Raw genomic sequence first — 20,273 nt, 5'->3', positions numbered from 1 at the left:
TCCTATTATCAAATCATAACAATATATCCACGTATATCTTATATCTATTAGTATACTGCAGTCACTTCCTATTATCAAATCATAACAATATATCCATGTATATCTTATATCTATTAGTATACTGCAGTTACTTCCTATTATCAAATCATAACAATATATCCATGTATATCTTATATCCATTAGTATACTGCAGTTACTTCCTATTATCAAATCATAACAATATATCCACGTATATCTTATATCTATTAGTATACTGCAGTTACTTCCTATTATCAAATCATAACAATATATCCATGTATATCTTATATCAATTAGTATACTGCAGTCACTTCCTATTATCAAATCATAACAATATATCCATGTATATCTTATATCTATTAGTATACTGCAGTTACTTCCTATTATCAAATCATAACAATATATCCATGTATATCTTATATCCATTAGTATACTGCAGTTACTTCCTATTATCAAATCATAACAATATATCCACGTATATCTTATATCTATTAGTATACTGCAGTTACTTCCTAATATCAAATCATAACAATCGTATACTATTACAACAGCACAAATTTCCTGTGAGAAAGTGGACAATGGGATGTTTACTCCACTAGTCCCCAAAGTTTTAAAATAATTATATTCTTATTTGTTACCTTACAACTTTGGGGATTTACATAATTTTGATTAGTTGTTTTATTTAGTTATGTGTTCAAACGTTTCAACCAAAAATTTTTATCTACAAAAGGGATAATTTTGTGTATCATCATTAGGAATTTACATTAATCTATCCCTTTAGGTCCCTGCAAATTTCTCTTTATCCTTGGCTTTATTAAACATTATTTCCAATATGGCTTTGAAACCGACTAAAATCTGCTGGATTAGAACCAGTTCTCAGCCTCTTTGAAAAATCATGTATGGCATCGCATTGCAGACAATTGTCCATGAATATTAAAACAAAAATCATGACAAATTAAAGTTTTGTTATCCCGAGCATTTAGTCCCCTGGGTATAACAAAACTGATTTTAACCTTATGATTTTTCATTTTTATACCGGCGGAAAGCTGTCTATGATACGATAAATAACTATTAACACCACTCTTGCTAGTAGAGAAGCTACCCTATAATTCTATAATATGTACAGCCTAATCAAGATTTGACACGAAACGTTTTAAGTCTACAAATGAGATGTTTTAAATAAATAATGTCCCCTCCATCCCTGTACTATGCTAATGTCGTATGGGTGAGTTGCACCTGGACTGAACTGTCAACTTGTCAACTCAAGGCCAGACTCTTGGTCCATCACCTCATACCCGTGGTACAGTGCATTACAGACAACCAACTCTCTGTGATGCACGACCTTTGTCTGAGAAGTCCTAACTGTGCATGGTAACGAGTTGCGCCTGTTTTGGGCCAAGGCATTCCCCCCACTCTAACTATTTACGTCGCGCATCTGACATAGTATCAGTGGAAACCATTTTTAACGTCTTTAGTTATGACGCGGTGTCGGACCGAGATTCGAACCTTTCACCTTCCCGACGACGAGCGGATGCGCTACGTGTTGAGCCACGGTCGCGGCTCATCCCTGTACTAAAAAAAACATTGTTTTTAATTAATCTTTTTAACGAAAAGAGTATTAGATTGATAAACAATAATTAGTATTAGAAAAGCATTATTATTAATTATCGATTCTCTTAAATCCAGGGAGGGAGGGGACATTGGACTGTAAATTACACTGGTACCCAAATTTTTATAAAGTCCTCTCAGTCCTTGGCTGATAAGTTTTGATTATTGATTAGTGTGTACAAATCAACAGTGTCTTAACTTTTCTACAAATTTTTAAAATCTACACAACGTTAATTTATTCAAAATTATGGGTTCAAAAAATTGAATATTACTTAAAATTTTGTTTAGACTTATACATTTATATAATATATTTATTAAACAATGTCCCCTCCCTGTACTAAAAAAACATTGTTTTTAATTAATCTTTCTAATGAAAAGAAGAGGATTAAATTGATAAACAATAATTAATGTTAGAAATTAATTATCGATTCTCATAAACCCTGGGAGGGAGGGGACATTGGACTGTAAATTACACTGATACCCAAAGTTTTATAAAGTCCTTTCAGTCCTTGGCTGATAAGTTTTGATCATTGATTGGTTTGTGCAAAAACTTTTGTGTCTAAACTTTTCTACAAATATTTAAAATCTACACAACGTTAATTTATTCAAAATTATGGGTTCAAAAGTTTGAACACCCTAACCAAAATGTCCGTAGGTCCAATTAAAACATGTAGATTTAACTTTTTTAAAGCATGATAATTCCTAGGACAACAAAGTTTAATGTTATAATCGATACATCTCTATGATCAAGTTTCTTAAAATGTAAGTATGTCGTTAAATAGTAGCCTTAACTCATGCATTTTTACAAGCATCAAATTTTGTTTAGTCTTTTACATTTACATATATTCTGCTTATTCAGAGGTGAATTCTTAAAAAAAACTTTTGCCTCACTAAAATCAGTTTGCCCCACTAAAATTTTAGTGAGGCAAAATTATCCCCTCTAAATTTTTAGTGAGCCTCACTGATTTTAGTAGTGGAAACTGTTTTAGTGAGGCAAATTTTTTTTAAGAACTCACCTCAGTTCTGACACTCTACTACAAAGTGTTAATGTTCGTTTGTCTTTCCGTTTCAGAGCTTCGCTTTTATGGATATTTTCATTGTTGTTTCAACTTAATTTATCGTTTTTTAATTTGTCACATTTTCTTATTCTAGAAGATTAATGCATCAAATTAAAATTTTGGTGTGCATACGATTCCACATATTATCTGTTAATTCAGTGGCGTGCCCAGGGTTTTGCTAAAATTTTGACTTCCCAATTGATCTTGCTAACCACTGAACCTTTACAGGATAGCTACTTATAGGTCCTGGGAAGGATTCTGGCTAGCTTGGTGGAGGGTACCACAATCCACCCTCCCAAAAGAAATCCTAAAAAAATAACTAACCCCATCTAGCGGCAAAAAAATAATTTTTTGTAAACAGCTGAACTTAACATAGATACTTAACATTCAAGAAAACGTTTTACGTTCCCCTAGAGGCCTCTAGGGGCGTAAAAACTAGTAAATAATAAATTGGGCTGTTTGTGTTGTTATAATAATATGCTGTTGACCTCTAATTTTATCCTTAATAATTAGAACTTTAGAAGCCATATACATAATTCGGGATAGGCCAATGGATTATTATTTTAATCTTTAAACCAATCAGGGTTCTTAAGGGATTAGACAATGGGCTATACATTGATGTACATCCTCAGTTATGATGAACAAAATTACCTCATCTGTAGATTAAAATTATTGGTTTAAAAGTTTAGCCATTGATGAGAGTAAGCATATAAAACTTTGGGTACCAGTATGTAACACTTACAGTTCAATGTTTCCCTCCCTCTGTAACTAAATTTCCGTCCGTATATCTTTCTGGTTTCTGTAATCATAGCACTCTATAATTCATTTTGCCTCTCCCATCGTCGGTCTGTACTACTTTAGTAAAAAGGTGATTTTCTCGGCTGCTATTTAAGCTAATTATTTGGTTTGAAGATATCCCTTTTTTAATCAGTTTCCAGTATGCATTTTACTTTGTCTGTCCGTCCGTCCTTCGGTCATATACCAAAAGGCTTTTAACTTAAGGTTTCATGATTTTCTATAATTCTTCTATTTGTATTTCCCTATCTTTTTTTTGACTACTGAACATATTAAATCATGTGCTTCGCTAATTATAGATGTTGTCATCCTTGTTCTGTATAATATTTAATATTTTATTATTTTAGGAACCTTTGTGCTAGTTTTGTTTGGAAACTGTTCCATAGCCCAATCTACCCTCTCCCTCAGTAGCAAAGGAGACTTTTTCTCCATTAATTGGGGGTAAGTTCATTTGATTTAAAGAACCTTTGTCTACATGTATGTTATATAGCCCATTTCAATAAGTAGCATAAGTTCATTTGATTTAAAGGACCTTTTTCAACATGTATGTCATATAGCCCAATCAACTCTCTCCTTTAATAGCAAAGGAGACTTTTTCTCCATTAATTGGGGGTAAGTTCATTTGATTTATACAACCTTTGTCTTCTTGTCTGTTACATAGCCTAGATCACCCTTTCCCTTAGTTTCAACGGAGACTTTTTTCTCATTAAATGGGGGTAAGTTTATTTGATTTAAAGAACCTTTGTCTACATGTATGTTACATAGCCCAATCTACACTTTCCCTCAGTAGCAAAGGAGACTTTTTCTCCATTTATTGGGGGTAAGTTCATTTGATTTAAAGAACCTTTGTCTACATTTTATATTTAGCTCAGTATACCATCTTCCTTATTAGCAAAGGAGACTTTTTTCTACATTAATTGGGGGTAAGTTCATTTGATTTATACAACCTTTGTCTTCTTGTCTGTTACATAGCCTAGATCACCCTTTCCCTTAGTTTCAACGGAGACTTTTTTCTCATTAAATGGGGGTAAGTTTATTTGATTTAAAGAACCTTTGTCTACATGTATGTTTCATAGCCCAATCTACCCTCTCCCTCAGTAGCAAAGGAGACTTTTTCTCCATTAATTGGGGGTAAGTTCATTTGGTTAAAAGAACCTTTATCCTCGTGTAAGTATGTTCTATAGCCCAGTCTACCCTTTAGCAGCAAAAAAGGACTCTCAAAATTGGTACAAATCTTTTTATTTAAAATAAAATTTTGATTTTTTAGATGGTGTGTTGGAATTATTCTTGGTATTCTTGTAAGCGGAGGAGTTTCAGGTATATAAATAGATAATTTGATAGACAGACAGACAGACTGATAGATAGACAGACAGGCAGGCAGATAAACAGCTAGAAATATTATAGATGCAAAGGATGTAAACCAAATAACCCGTTCTCTAAACAAAGTTTGGACCAGCCAATCAATATCTAATAAAAGTACCCAAAGTTTTGAAGCCAACAAAAGGGAAACCTTATTTTGAAATTATTTGGGTACCCTTATAATTTATAGTCAAATATCCCCTCCCTCTCTGAAATAATAGTCTTGTTTTCCTTATATAATTATTCCAACTTATGAAATTAGGTCAAACACTACTCTCTTAACATCTTTATAAAGAAAACTAGCGGCTGCTCACCTAGCATCTAGGGGATATTCGGAAAGAGGCTGAAAAATAGCTTAAAACCACCCCAAAACTTAAATCTGAAAATAAAATAGCCTAAAACCATCACGGAACCTATATGAATCTTACTTAAAGTTAAGTAGTTATTTAGATCTTAAATAGACTCGCACTACAGTGCAAGGACCCCAACTAATCATAAGTTGGTTGAGCTCTATGGTCGAAATTTCATTCCTTACTCGTCATGGGGTAATGGCGCAATGGGTAGGGTGTTGGCCTGGTAATCTAAGGGTTCCCGGGTTAAACTCCGTCAAGTGCAAAATTAACTCTAATGAATTGAGCCATACTGATGAGCCCTAAAAGGGCGAAACACTGTGTCCATGGATATACTTTATATAATAGGAAAATATGGAGGGAGAGGACATTGTACTCAAATAACACTGGAACCCAAAGTTTTATATAACCGATATCTCATTCATATGCTTAAAATGTTGAGACTTTTATTAAATCTTGATTGGTTGGTTCAAACTAACATTAATTTTAATCTACCATCATTGGGGATGTACAAAAATATATCATCCATTGTCTTATCCCTTTAGATCCCCTGTAAATAAATATAAAATAAACAAATAATAACATGTGTATTGTTTAGTAAATAAATATAGTATATCTAGATCCATAATCAGTAAATATTACTAAGAAGAATTTAGTCTAGGAAAAATTCGTAAAGATAGTTATAAACCTTCCCCGAACCTGTAAAGATTCCACTCTGTAAAGGAGAACCCGATCGGTTCGGCGGGAAGCTAGTAAAAGTGGCTGACTCAGATTATGACGTCAAAAAAGATTAACCAATGAGAGGCCAGTATACACTGTAATTGACCAATGGTAATATTTATAGTGGCCTCTCATTCGTTAATTTTTTTGACGTCATAATCTGAGTCAGCTTATTTTACTAGCTTCGTTTGGCGGTTAGCGAGATCCTTCGGTACAGACAGATAGACAAACATCCTGTTACTTTATTATAAGGATAAGTCAGCAATGGATAGTTGATTTTCGTGGCTCGAATTATTAGAGAATTAAAAATCTTCGTCTGATAGAAATTCCCTTTTTAAGTTTGACAGATTATTGTGCCTGAGAGTTTTTCTAAGTTAATAAATGTATTGTTTAGGTGGGCACTTGAATCCCGCAGTATCCGTAGCTGTGGCCACTCTTGGCAAGTTTCCATGGTGGAAGGTAAAACTGAAATTTTGTACAATTCTTTTTTGGCGCCTTTATAATATCCTAACATGGTTAAACTCAAAATTTGTACAATTATTATCATGGATGTCTTAAATTATGACTAGGGATGGGAATCCGTCGAATTTTTGGGCCGGATTCGGATTCCGGATTCTGAAGGAATCCGTCAAAAAAAGTGACGGATTCTTGCGGATTCCGGATTCTTATTTTTGGCGGATTCCGGATTCGGATTCCGGATTCTAGCAGTATTTTAAAAGGCTGTCCGTCACAGAGGGATAGCTTTTTTCGTTAATTTATCACTATGATACTTGGTTGAGGCCTTGATTTGTTTAAAGTGTTGACTTCCAGCATAACTAAAACATTTACATCACATTAGTAATTATTAAAATTTGTTATGTAGAAAATTTTTTTTTGATCTTTGCCTTCAAACAGAGGGAGTTATAAGAAAAAAACGGTAATTTTAGCCTACCAATTTAGAATCCGGAATCCGCTATAAAAAACGGATTCCGGATTCGGATTCCAAAATTGGCCGAAAATTGGGCGGATTCTGGATTCTGGATTCGGAATCCGGATCCGGATTCCCATCACTAATTATGACCCCATAAAGTAATAAAGTAATTATAAACAATAGCCACTCTTGGCAAGTTTCCATTGTGGAAGGTAAAACTCGAGTTTTTTTTGCATATTTTTTATGGCGCTTATGTAATAATTTAACTAGGGCAGGATCAAAATTTGTATGATCATTTTGATGGCGCTCATAAAATATGATACTCTATTATAAATTGCAAACCGTGGCTGCTCTTAGCAAGTTCCCATGTTGGAAGGTAAAACTCAAATTTTGTACATTTATTTTTATGGCGCCGCCATTCTATAATATCTTAACAAGGATAAACTCAAAATTTGTATAAAAAATTTTATGGCACTCTTTAAATAAGACACCCTATAAAAAATACAAACTGCTACCCCTCTTGTCAAGTTTTTTTGTTGGAAGGTAGAACTCTAATTTTGAACATTTATCATGGCGCCACTCTTATTTCTTAAAGAGACTAGACTCAAAATTTGTACAATAACTATTATGGCGCTCTCACAAAGTAATTATAAACTATGACAACTCTTGGAAAGTTTCCACGGTGGAAGGTAAAACTCTAATTTTGTACATTTATTTTCAAAGCCCCACTCTTAATATTTTAACAAAGTTGGACTCAAAATATGTACAATTATAATTAAGGCGCTTTATGGGCACTTGAAGTGGAGGATAATTTTTTTTATGGGTGATTATTCTTTGGAGGTTGGTGGTGCCCTCATCCATAATAGTTTCAAACCTTCCCATGACCTATGAGAAACTATTCTGTAGAAAAGAACCATATTGGTTAAGTGGTTAGCGAGATATTTCAGTACAAACAGATAGACTTATAGACATCCTGTTACTTTCATATAAAATGTAATTATTATTGTAGGTGCCCCATTATCTTGGAGCGCAGTACCTTGGGTCCTTTGCCGCGTCTTGTGTCACCTTCCTGGTCTACTGGGACGCCCTTGTCTGGTAAGGAAACATCTTTCTAGTATGGCTCAAACCGATCGATATCCGTTGAATTAGAACCGGCCATCTGCCATATTGAAATGCCATGTATAGCATCGTATTACAGACAATTTTCCACGAATAATAAAAAAAAACATTAAATTGATACCAGTTTGTTAGACATGCCTTCGGGGTTAACAAAACTGGTTTAAATCTCTTAATTTATCAAATTTTCGGTAAGTATTTTATTTAAGATACAACATAAAATTTAATTGACTAGATATACCAGATTCTTATAGATCGTTAAAAGTTAGTATCAGTTAAAGATATTAGAATTAAAATCTTAGATTTGAAATGTGTCAATTTTAACTAAAAGTTAATTTTTAAATTTCTTAAGGAAATTACCTAATCATTTTTTAATTCAGGTATGAGCATAACCGTGGCGCGTACCGGTCCACCCCGGACACAGCGGGAATATTCGCCACCTACCCTGCCCCTCATCTCTCCTGGCTGGGCGGCATTGGGGACCAGGGAAGCTTTTTATAGTGCCTGTAGAAAATGACGCCATGCTGGCCTACCATTGGTCAATTAAAATGTATGCTGACTTACCAATGGTCAATTAAAATGTCTACTGGCTTACCATTGGAAAATAAAAGTGTATATTTGCCTACCATTGGTCAATTAAAATATATACTGGCCTACCATTTGTAAATCAAAATGTATACTTGCCTTCCATTGGTCAATTAAAATGTATACTGGAATACCATTGGTCAATTAAAATGTATAATGGCCTACTATTATTCAATTAAAGGTATACTGGCCTACCATAGGTTAATTAAAATAAATACTAGCCTGCCATTGGTAATTTAGTCTGTGTATTGGCCTATTATTTGTCATTTGTATTGTATGACGTCATTTAACAGGCACTATAAAGAGTTTCTTGACCAGATTTTGAGCACCGCGATGCTAGCGGCATGTGTCTGCGCTATCACCGACAGCAAGAATATGAATGTAAGTGTCACGGCAATGCCGCAATTCATTTTCATCTCAAATGTCGCCCTCCTTACTTACAATTGCTTTTATTAATTAATTCTTGAGTTAGGCGCTCAATAAACACAAGCAATCTAGCAGAAAACCTGCCTTGACAATAAGTTTAAATTGTACCAAGAGATTTGTGCTTTACAGAAGGACAGACAGACAGACGCGGGAACTTATAGAGTAGCTTCGCTACTAAAAGACCAAAGGATCTTAAGGGATAAGACAATGTACGATAAATAGAGGTACAGTTCCAATGATGAAAAACAAACGTAGTTTTTGGGTTGCTACTCTTTTGTTATTTACTTTATGGTTTGAATAACCTTCAAACTATCTAACAAAAAAAGTTTTAAAAATTTAATCAAGGTAAGCAAGCAACTTGTACCGCTCTATATTGGCCTGACCGTGCTTGGAATTGGAATCTGTTTTGGAGCTAACTGCGGATATGCCATCAATCCGGCCAGGGACCTTGCTCCTAGGCTTTTTACAGGTATAGATAGATAGATATAGAAATATACAACCTAATTTTTATGTATACAAATTGATTGCCAGAAAACTAATGAAACAATTAGTTACAACAAATATATCAGGATTATAGTAATAGTAAAGTAAAAGATTATTGTTTTATCCCCCATGGTTTTCTAGCTTATTAAAATGCAATAGATCTTTTCAAATCTTAAACACATAAGACCCCAAATCCTTTATTTTTACTTTTGCGACTAATAAAAGTAATAAAAGGTTAAGGGGAGTTTGGGAAGTCGTCACCCCACTATTAATTTTAGCTTTTAAAAAGAAAAAGTAAAATAACATTTTTTTTTTTTGGGGGGGAAGGGGTATTTTTTTTTTAGTTGCAATTTCTCTTGGAATAGTTGAGGTACCCTCCCCAAAATAGCTACAGGCATTCCATGAACATATAAAGAAAATGGCGAAAGTCACTCAAAAATTTTACATGTTACGTCATAAAGATGTGGGAAATGAGAGGAAAAGTGGGAAAGAAAACCCCTAAAATTTTACTTGTTACGTCATAAAGATGTGGGAAATGAGAGGAGAAGTGGGAAAGAAAACCCCTAAAAAATAGATGGATAGTAACTCATTTTTTTTTGACGTCACTCACATGTCTGATTTTTGAGTGACCATTTACCATATGTATAGCTTTACTATTAAGGAGAACAATATATGTAAAGCAGGAGATCCTTAGACAGACGGACATACATAAAGACAAACAGACATCCTGTTACTTTATATATTTATTTATTTTTTAGCCCTGGCTGGTTGGGGACCAGAGGTGTTCTCTTTCTATTCCCAGTGGTGGGTGGTGCCCGTCATAGCCACCCATGTTGGAGCTATAGGAACAATTTATAAATCAATTAATAAACAAGGATGGCTAGCGATAAAACAGTATAGCTTAACTAAAGGTTAAAAATTGCTCAGGATTGATTTCATTAGTTAGTAGTCTCATATAGCAGCAAAGTAAATCAATTTTCTCACAAACAACTAAATTTGTTGTCTAAAGCTTAAGATTTCTGATTGAGTTCTCCTTTTGGGAAGCTTTACATGATCTCGAGATTATTTCAGGCTAATTTATTTTTAGTTTTAGACCTTGGGGAGGTTTAGGCTATTTTTCTTTCTCTTCTTATTTACCACTTTTATACAGAGTATTTAGATGCCGAAGGCTATTATTTGTTGCCATTTTTAATTAAAATACAAAGTTTTAAGTGCATTCTAGGATAAATTACACTTACATATTAAATTGCATTTTTAAAAACATTTATGTATGGTTTTAAAAATTTTATAAAAAGGAATTTGTAAGTATTAGATAAGTAATTTTAAGTACCCGAAAATCAAAAGCTTCAATAGTTTAATTTATACAATGCTTTTGTTAGTATAAATGCTACTTCATAATTTGAAGGGTCCATTTATATATACGTTCGTCTATCTGTAACATATGAGGAAAACGTTATTTTCTCAGCTCCTATAGAAGATAGGCAGCTGTTATTTTTTGTGAAGATTATCTACATTAATTTGCAACCAGTATATTATTTACTTATTCAGTTAGTCTATCAGTCATGTAATTAAATACATTTCTCGTATTCATTCGAATCCGGTGGATAGGAACCGGTTCTCATCTATACGAAAAAACTATGTCTAGCATCGTTTTATATCCACCTTTCTACGAATATAGAAATGTACAATCATAAGATTAAAACCAGTTTTTTTAGCCGGTGCCTTTGGCACCTCGGGGCTAAAAAAACTAGTTTTAATCTCATAATTGTACTTTCTATATCCGCGGAAAGCCGTTTATAATACGATGCGAGAAATAACTATTATGATATTTTAAGCTCTTTATAGAGCCTTTGGCAAAAAAGAGGATAAATTTCAAAAAGCTTGGCCAAAATATCACGAATGGCGTTATATTAGAATATATAGAATCATATAAAGTAGTAAGGGGTTTTGTCTAAAGCTTAAGTTTTAACAATACTACACCTATTTGTTTCTCTATTTTTGGTAAACGATGTTTTTAGCTGCTTTTTTCACGGATTTAAGTCTTAGGATGGTTTCAAGCTATTTTTCTAGCCAGGGAATGCCCCTTAGAATACGGTGCCCCTAGATGCTAGGGGCGTATCCGCTTCTAATACCTTAAATAATTTGTGATTCCACCCATGATAATTATGCTTCGCTGTTTGATGTATGATGTCATCCTTGTTATTTTTATTTATAAAACTCCTCTATAGCTGGTGCTTGGCTGTACTTCCTCTGTATTGAAATGAACTGGCCAAGGTAAGCAAAGTTTTTTTTCAGGGACCTAAAGGGATATGACAATGGCCGATAAACTGATGTACATCCCCAATTATGAAGAAATTACCCCTTCTGTAGATTAGAATTAGTGATTGAAACCTTTGAACATTCAACTTAATAAAGCAACCAATTAAAATTCACCAAAGTTGATAAGCCAACGAATAAAAAAACGTTATTTTAAAATTTCGGGGACTAGTGTAATAAGCAGTTCTTTGAAAGTTTTATTAAAAGCGGAGCATTTCTACAATTAGAGTCCGCCCGTATGAAATTCCGTACGTCACGGTTAGCTCTGTTCGTTAGTTTTGACATGTTAGTATTGTCATATTGTTTTTCAAACTTTGGATGATGATTCCTGTGACAGCAAGGTACGATTAAGATAGTGAAACAATTTTATAATAAGTGCCTGAAAATCCGTAGTCCATTTAAAACATTTAACAATAAATTTTTATGTGATATAATAATCCGATTGTTGTCCAAGAAATCTGTATTACAAAAATGAGATATACAGGATGATAATATTACATAAAAATTGTTATCCCAAAAGTTAATTATCAACATGATTTAAATGAACGTCCAGATATTTTGGTAACGATTGTAGAGTTCTAGATCGAACATAATTATTATAGGAATCATAATTTAAAATAGGACCATTCTAACATGCCAAAATAAAGTAAAAAGCTAACCGTTTGGGACGTGCTGACCGACTGTCTCTAATTATAAAAAGCTTCGCTTTAAAAGATGTACAAAAAGTGCAAGTAAATTATAAGCGCAATAATTCAAATTATAATAATTTTTTCTTGCACAAGGAAAAATATATGAAAATTACATGGAAAAAGTGGTAGATATATGTAAATTTTAAAAAGTTATAAGATTTATATTTTTAGGAATATTTGTCATAAGATCATGTAAAAAGATTGTTAGTTATTATGTAATAATTAAATCATTGGCATGTTGCTATATGTACAATTATTATAAAAGTATTAGTGGCGCATGTCCCGAAGGATCTCGCTAACCACTGAACCTATATGGTTCTCCTTTACAGTGTAGTTTCTCATAGGTCCTGGAAAGATTTATTAGAAAATTGTTCAATGCCCAATCATTATAAATATAAGTAAAAGGATCTGTGTCTGTCCCTAAGAATCTCTCAAAACCCTGAATCGATATGGTTCATCTTTACAGTGTTTCTTCTCATATGTCCTGGAGAGGTGTAAGATTGTTTTGAAGGAAGGTACCACCACCCTCCCAAGATAAATCTCCCCTTATTTTTACTTATTTGTTTATCAAAACTAAAATTTAAAGTGAAAATCGCTGAAAATATCATGAAAAAGTAACATGTCGAAATTAAGTCAGCATTTACCACTTTATTCCATTAGAGCCAACAATTTAGATTGCACATCGACGAAAGCTGTCAGTTTCATATAAGTAGAAAATTATTTTACTATTTCCATTGAAAAACTGAATTTTTATGCAACGTTCAATCCCCCCTACTTGTTTTCAGTTCTTTTATCTTTCCTGAAAGGAGATGCACTTAAGAAGGAATTACACTGGTACCCAAAGTTTTAATACATTGATTTAAAAACTTAATTTATTAAATCTTAATTGGTAGGTACAAACTAGCAGTGTATTTACTTTTCTTAAAATAATCTCGTCCATTGTCTTATCTCTTAAAATCCCTGGTTGCAATATAAAGATGATATATGCAATCAATGTGCAAAAGTGTGCAAAAAAGAGCTTTAATCAAAACTGCAAGTTTAAACTTTTAAAAAGTACATTTTTAAAGTTTTTCCAATAGTATTGGATAACAAATGTTTCGTTAAATCAAAAAAGAGTTATCATTCTCAATCGTATATAATTTAATTTTAAAAGGCAAGATTATTACTTACAAATTAGGACACTGAACAGACAACCATCCTTTTCAATGTACGACTTTTGTCTGAAAGTCATAACTGTGAAAAGTAATAAGTAGAACCTATTAACAGAAAAAGGAATAACCACAATCTTAATTTCACGTTCCTGCTAGAGCATCAGTAGGCATTATTAACGTCTCTAGTATGAGGCAGTTTGGTCCAGAATCGAACCCGACACCTCTCTTTCTTGGCTTCGTTAGAGTAGTGTCATTCTTGTTTTATTTTTTAGAGATGTTGAATTTTCTGATGAGGAATATGTTACAAAACAGTCTCCTGGCGTTAAAAGTTCTTATATCCAGGTATTTAGATAGATAGATAGATAGACAGATAGACAGATATAATTTTCTGATGAGGAATATGTTACAAAACAGTCTCCTGGAGTTAAAAGTTCTTATATCCAGGTTTATATATAGATAGATAGATAGATAGACAGATAGAATTTTCTGATGAGGAATATGTTACAAAACAGTCTCCTGGCGTTAAAAGTTCTTATATCCAGGTATTTAGATAGATAGATAGATAGACAGAAAGAATTTTCTGACGAGGAATATGTTACAAAACAGTCTCCTGGAGTTAAAAGTTTTTATATCCAGGTACTTAGATAGGTAGATAGATAGACAGATAGAATTTTCTGATGAGGAATATGTTACAAAACAGTCTCCTGGAGTTAAAAGTTCTTATATCCAGGTTTATATATAGATATATATACATGAATAGATAGATAGAATGGCAATAATTTTTAGAGAAACATTTAGATAGAACGATTGATTTCATTGTCATTATTGTTAATAAAAGAATATATTAGACAGAATAATATATTTATAAAAAGTTATAGTTGATTTTATTTAGTTGTATAAACAAAGAAAAAAAAAATATATATTTTATCAAAGGCTTTGCTAACGTCAAAGTGTCTAAAATAGCACGATTAACAGAATAGTTTTAGATTAAAAAAGAAAAAGTAAAAAAAAAATTTAGGGCGTCGACCCTCCCGCATTTATATTTTTTTTTGTAAAATAATGAGGGGGGGGGTTAATTTTTTTCTAGGTGCGATTTCTCTTATGATGGTGGTGGTACCCTCCCCCAAAATAGTAAAAAACCTTTCCAGGACCTATGAGAAGCGAGATCTTTCAGTACAGACAGACACACACACACAAACATCCTGTTACTTTTTTATAAGATTTAAATTTAGCCTAACATGTTAAGTACAAATAGTCCATGATACAAAATTTATGTGTTCAAAGTTAGAGAGAAGAAAATAGATATATAATATACGAGGATATTATGACAGGGGAAAAATTGTCGTTAATTTCGGTTGCTAACATGGACTTCATTTATTGGTCAGTTTGTTAATCTAGTAGGAGATTAGGGAATGGGGTAAAAGGGGAGGATGGGTAATCGTTATTTTAGCCAGCTACAATTTCACATTAATAGAGTGCATGAAAAACTGGTTGTAATATCCAGGTAATAATAAATCCATTGTGAGAAAGGTAATTTAAAATTATTTCCCTAACTTTGTGTAATTTTATTCCTTTTGTAGTTTACATTTTCCTTATATGGATGTGTGTGCAGGAATCTGAAGGGATAAGATAATGGTTGATAAATTTATACACACCCCCAATAAATAAAATTATCACTTCTCTAGATTAGAAATTATTGGTTGAATATTTTAAACATTTGAAATTGGAAAGAACTAATCAAGGTTTAATAAAAGTACCCAATGTTTTTAAACATTCATTTATCGTCTATTGTATTATCCCTTAAAATCTTTAACAAAACCAGGAATTTCTGGGTGAATAAGTTTAGTTCAAGAAAATAGATATATTATTACTTGGATCTTACACCAGATTTTCATGGTCTCTAATGAAGTGAAACTTGTAAGCTGGCTAAAATAACGCTCCCCCCCCCCACCAACCCCTTTTACCTCATCCCCTAACCTCCTACTGGACGAACGAACTGTTCAATAAATGATGTCCATGTTAGCAACAATTTTCCCCCTGTCATAATATCCACGTATATTCTATATCCATTTTCCTCTCTCTAACTTTGAACATATAAAATTGTATTATGGACCATTGGTACTTAAAATGTTGGGCTTAACCTAACATAATTTCGCTGGTTTTTGGCATTAAATAAAAGTGGTCATTACTATGAATGTTGTTTTATTTGTTACTAGCAGCTTTGCTCCTAGAGTCCACAAGCAGCACTTAAGATGTTTTTCTTTTTATAATATCTAAGTTGAGAAATAAGTTGTTAATGTTAATATCAGCCGTAAAAAATGCGGAAGTTTATGCACACTTTGAAGAGAAATGTACTCTAAACCTGGAGGCAGAGAGTTTCTCATAGGATCAGGGATGAATGGATGGTCCATATCAATCTTTATTTTCTGTGGTATATTTGTTGTTCAGAGTTTCTCATAGGATCAGGGATGAATGGATGGTCCATATCAATCTTTTTTTCTGTGGTGTATTTGTTGTTCAGAGTTTCTCACAGACTCAGGAATAAATGGATGGTCCATATCAATCTTTTTTCTCTGTGGTATGTTTGTTGTTCAGAGTTTATCACAGGATCAGGGAGGAATGGATGGTCCATATCAATCTTTTTTTCTGTGGTGTATTTGTTGTTCAGAGTTTCTCACATGATCAGGGAGGAATGGATGGTCCATATCAATCTTTTTTTCTGTGGTGTATTTGTTGTTCAGAGTTTCTCATAGGATCAGGGAGGAATGGATGGTCCATATAAATTTGTGCTATATTTGTTGGTTAAAGTTTGTCACAGAATCAGGGATGAATGGATGGTCCATATCAATATTTTTTTCTGTGATGTATTTGTTGTTCAGAGTTTCTCACATGATCAGAGATGAATGGATGGTCCATATCAATCTTTATTTTCTGTGTATATTTGTTGTTCAGAGTTTCTCACAGGATCAGGAATGAATGGATGGTCCATATCAATCTTTATTTTCTGTGGTGTATTTGTTGTTTAGAGTTTCTCACAGGATCAGGGATGAATGGATGGTTCATATCAATCTTTATTTTCTGTGTATATTTGTTGTTCAGAGTTTCTTACAGGATCAGGGATGAATGGATGGTCCATATCAATCTTTATTTTCTGTGATGTATTTGTTGTTCAGAGTTTCTTACAGGATCAGGGATGAATGGATGGTCCATATCAATATTTTTTTCTGTGGTATATTTGTTGTTCAGAGTTTCTCACAGGATCAGGGAAAAATGGATTGTCCATATCCATTTTTTGTGGATGTTTATGCACACTTTGAAGAGAAATGTACTCAAAACCTGGAGGCTGAGAGTTTCTCAAATATTCATGGATGAATGGATGGTCCATATCAATCTTTTTATTTCTGTGATGTATTTGTTGTTCAGAGTTTCTCACAGACTCAGGAATAAATGTATGGTCCATACCATCATTTTTTTTATGGAAGAATTATGGAGAGTTTCTCACAGATAAATGTTTGACCCATACAAAACCCTTTAACTTTCAATTAATTTTTTTGAATAAAAATGTAATTGCTGAATTATTAGCATCTTAAAAGCTAATTTGGAAGATGCTAAAGTTGATGTTATAATCAAAATACCTTATTATATAAATTATTGATATATTCAAATCTTATTTTTTTTATAATTTTATTCATTGAATACCATTGTTTAGCTAATCTAATTGATCTTCTGTTCCAATTAAGATGTTAAAAATCATAATTAAAAAATATATGTCTTTGCATTTTGAATCTTTATAAGGATTTATTGTCTTTAGCTTAAGATTTGATAATTGATAATTCTTTGGGAAGCTTAAAATAGGTCCCAGGATGGTTCTAGGCTTTTCCCTTCCTTTACTATTACATAGTAATCCTATATTGACCAAGAAACGACAATTGAGGGATGAATTTATTTTTTATCCTTTGTTCTATCCCTGTTCAATGTCTATCTCTAATCCCTGTAAAGGTTTTAATAGTTGCAGGGTTAATGCTATCAAATGCTCTTGCCAAGTCCAAAAACTGGATTGTTACAGTTAAACTTCAGCTTGGGCAAGCCTGAAATTTTAGTGTAATTTTAGAAATCTATATATTCTTTGGGAACAAAACAAAGTTTGCAAAACGAATTGCGCGCTTTTGCATATATAGAATATTGTGTGCCATTTTCCTGCTGCTACAAGATGGAATAAGTACACCTATTTTCCCATCTAGTGAAATAGGTGTACTGTTCATATCAAGAAGGAAGGGATAGGTTAAGATAAATTAGATTTAACTGTATCCAAAAAAGAACTTAAAGACTTGGGACACGCAAAATCAATTATTTTTTTTTTTTTTTAAATTATTGATTTATTTTTTCTTGCCTAATTAAATGAATTAATTGCACATTGTCTTTCTCTATATCATTGCATTTTAAAGCCATTAGACAGACAGACAAATATCCATCTATTATAGACAGCTAGCCTATTATGCCATTAAAAGAATTTTAAAAAATACTGAAGACACTTAAAACTTTTTCTAATTATTGGAAATTCAGCTAAATAAAATTTCTCCTTGCCAAAATCAAATGTTAAAATTTTTCTAGAAAATAACATTGTCTTTTCCCTATGCATTTTAACGGCAAAGATAAAAATCCATCTATTTCAGACAGCTAGCATATTAACCTATAAAAATAATCTGAAGAACTTTCAATATTTTCCTAAAAGTTTATGTGTTCTAGTTCCAAAACTCAAAATGCATTTTCATCTAAAATATTATCTCATGGATTTATTTGAATTTGTTGCCATCCGTTTTTAGTAGCTTCTTATTATATGTTTTTTTCATTAATCCAATTGAAACAAGTTTATTTTGGTTGTGTATTGAAACGTAAGTATTCTCTTATTAATTTAGCTAAGACAGTAACTACTCTTTTGACACTTCTAAAATAACCCCCATATCTTTTGGTGGAGAGAAGGGGGTTCTACAATCATTGTATTTTATCAATCAATATATAATTATCTGGATGTTGCATTATATTTTCGCCTATTCTAATAAAATGGTCCTTCCAGCTGGCTAATATAGCAACTTATTTCTCCAATCATAATATTGTACATTGAAGTTCAAGGTTCTGAAACAAGCAAAATAAAATATTTAATTTATTCAGTACCCCAACGGAAGGCCAAATGAGAGAGAGGAGGAGGAGAAGAAATTGAACCCCCCACCCGAGGTAATACAGAGCCCCCAACCCCCAGAGGTAACATTACACAACCCCCCAATTTTGATAATTTTTTATCACTTGGAGGTAATCTTAACTTTTGGTTTAAATAACCTTTGATTATCGCATCTGTTTTATAAATATGCTATGTTCGTCCATCCACAGTACTTTAAGGACATTTAAGGTATGTATAAATTGTACCTAATAGACAAAGTCATACCAATCATGATATTAAGTTCTTCAGAATATATAATCCTGCGGGGCACTTACCTAAATATTTGTTTGAAATAACCTATCCCAATATAACAATCACAAATTCATTTTATCCATGGGTTTTTATTGTCTGTTACTATTTAAGACAAATTATCAGAAATAGTTATTTATTATATCGTATTATTAACAGTTTAAATAAAATAAAAAAATAATAAAATCAGTTTTGGTAGCCCAATGGGCCTAACGCCCGAACCAACAAAACTGGTATCAATTTTAATTTTTTTTAAATATTTGTGGAAAATTGTCTTTAATACGATGCTGTTCATGATTTTTCATTATGGCTGAGAACTAATTCTCATCCATAAGATATTAATCGGTTTAGAAGCCATACTAGAAAAAATCTTCGAAAATTGAAAAATAATTTATATTTTCAGGACCCAAATTATCGAGCGTTACCTACGAAAGCAGCGTTTCACGATGAACTAACCAAAAAAGTAAATAAATAGAGGTGAGTTTAATTTATTTAAAACTTAAAAATGGATTCAATTACAGATGTTTTTTAGATAAAGTAGTAAGGTTTTGTTTGTTTGTCTGTTAAGATCTCACTAACCACTGATCAGATTGAAATTTCCATTAAAGGTTATTAAATTTTAATGGATTAGTTTTAGGCTATTTTTCTCCCTGCTCTTTAGAATAGAAAGTCCATAGATGCAAGGGGCTCAGCCTCTAGGATATATCTATAAATACGAAATTATTAAGATCTTTTAATTTGCCAGAACAAATGGATTATTCTTTTTTGAGAACCTTTAAAGCGGTCTCTAGGTGATATAAGGCGGTTGTAGGGTGTTTTATCTGGGGTTTAGACTCTTTCTTCTAATGTCAGATACCCATCATGGCTAGGTGCCCAAGGATTTGATAGATTTAAATTACAGAAATATCACAGTAGAGTTTCCATATATTAAATGAGAAATTTGGGAAGAAAAAAAGTAATTTTCTTAAATACGGATTTTGTTATCTGCTTGTGTTTGTATTGATTATTTTCTTTTAATTTTGTCTGCTAGCATTGTAACAAATTCAGCGGCATTATGTGCGCTAATCCCCAAAGTCATTAAAATTAGGCAAAATAAGAAAAGTTGCATTAGTTCTATTACCCAAAGCCAAAACAGCCAAGAACATTGTCCTATCCCTTGATCCCTTAGGTTTTTTCATACCTATTTCCATTGTTCCTTAATTGAATCCAAAATAGCTTTTTATAT

General features: G+C 32.6%; 1 protein-coding gene across 2 annotated transcripts in view; it reads left to right on the top strand.

The window, feature by feature from the left end:
• Positions 1-20,273, top strand: part of LOC145306283 (aquaporin-7-like) — a 28,249-nt gene that overhangs the window by 6,967 nt on the left and 1,009 nt on the right. The window contains exons 2-13 of one of the 2 annotated variants that reach the window (XM_080148356.1): positions 3,827-3,920; positions 4,747-4,796; positions 6,303-6,367; positions 7,828-7,913; positions 8,315-8,420; positions 8,838-8,900; positions 9,291-9,414; positions 10,187-10,273; positions 11,657-11,702; positions 13,857-13,926; positions 18,754-18,843; positions 19,452-19,525. In XM_080148356.1, the coding sequence (XP_080004482.1) occupies positions 3,827-3,920; positions 4,747-4,796; positions 6,303-6,367; positions 7,828-7,913; positions 8,315-8,420; positions 8,838-8,900; positions 9,291-9,414; positions 10,187-10,273; positions 11,657-11,702; positions 13,857-13,926; positions 18,754-18,843; positions 19,452-19,523 (953 nt within the window). In that variant the 3' untranslated portion in view covers positions 19,524-19,525. The remainder of the gene's footprint in view (positions 1-3,826; positions 3,921-4,746; positions 4,797-6,302; positions 6,368-7,827; positions 7,914-8,314; positions 8,421-8,837; positions 8,901-9,290; positions 9,415-10,186; positions 10,274-11,656; positions 11,703-13,856; positions 13,927-18,753; positions 18,844-19,451; positions 19,526-20,273) is intronic. The other variant, XM_080148358.1, reaches the window with a different exon arrangement.

Source organism: Acartia tonsa, chromosome 14 (assembly GCF_053477335.1).
Source record: "Acartia tonsa isolate MP-2025a chromosome 14, ASM5347733v1, whole genome shotgun sequence".
Lineage (NCBI taxonomy): Eukaryota > Metazoa > Arthropoda > Copepoda > Calanoida > Acartiidae > Acartia > Acartia tonsa.
Note: the sequence above shows the minus strand (reverse complement) of the source record. Positions and strands in the feature narration are given on the sequence as shown.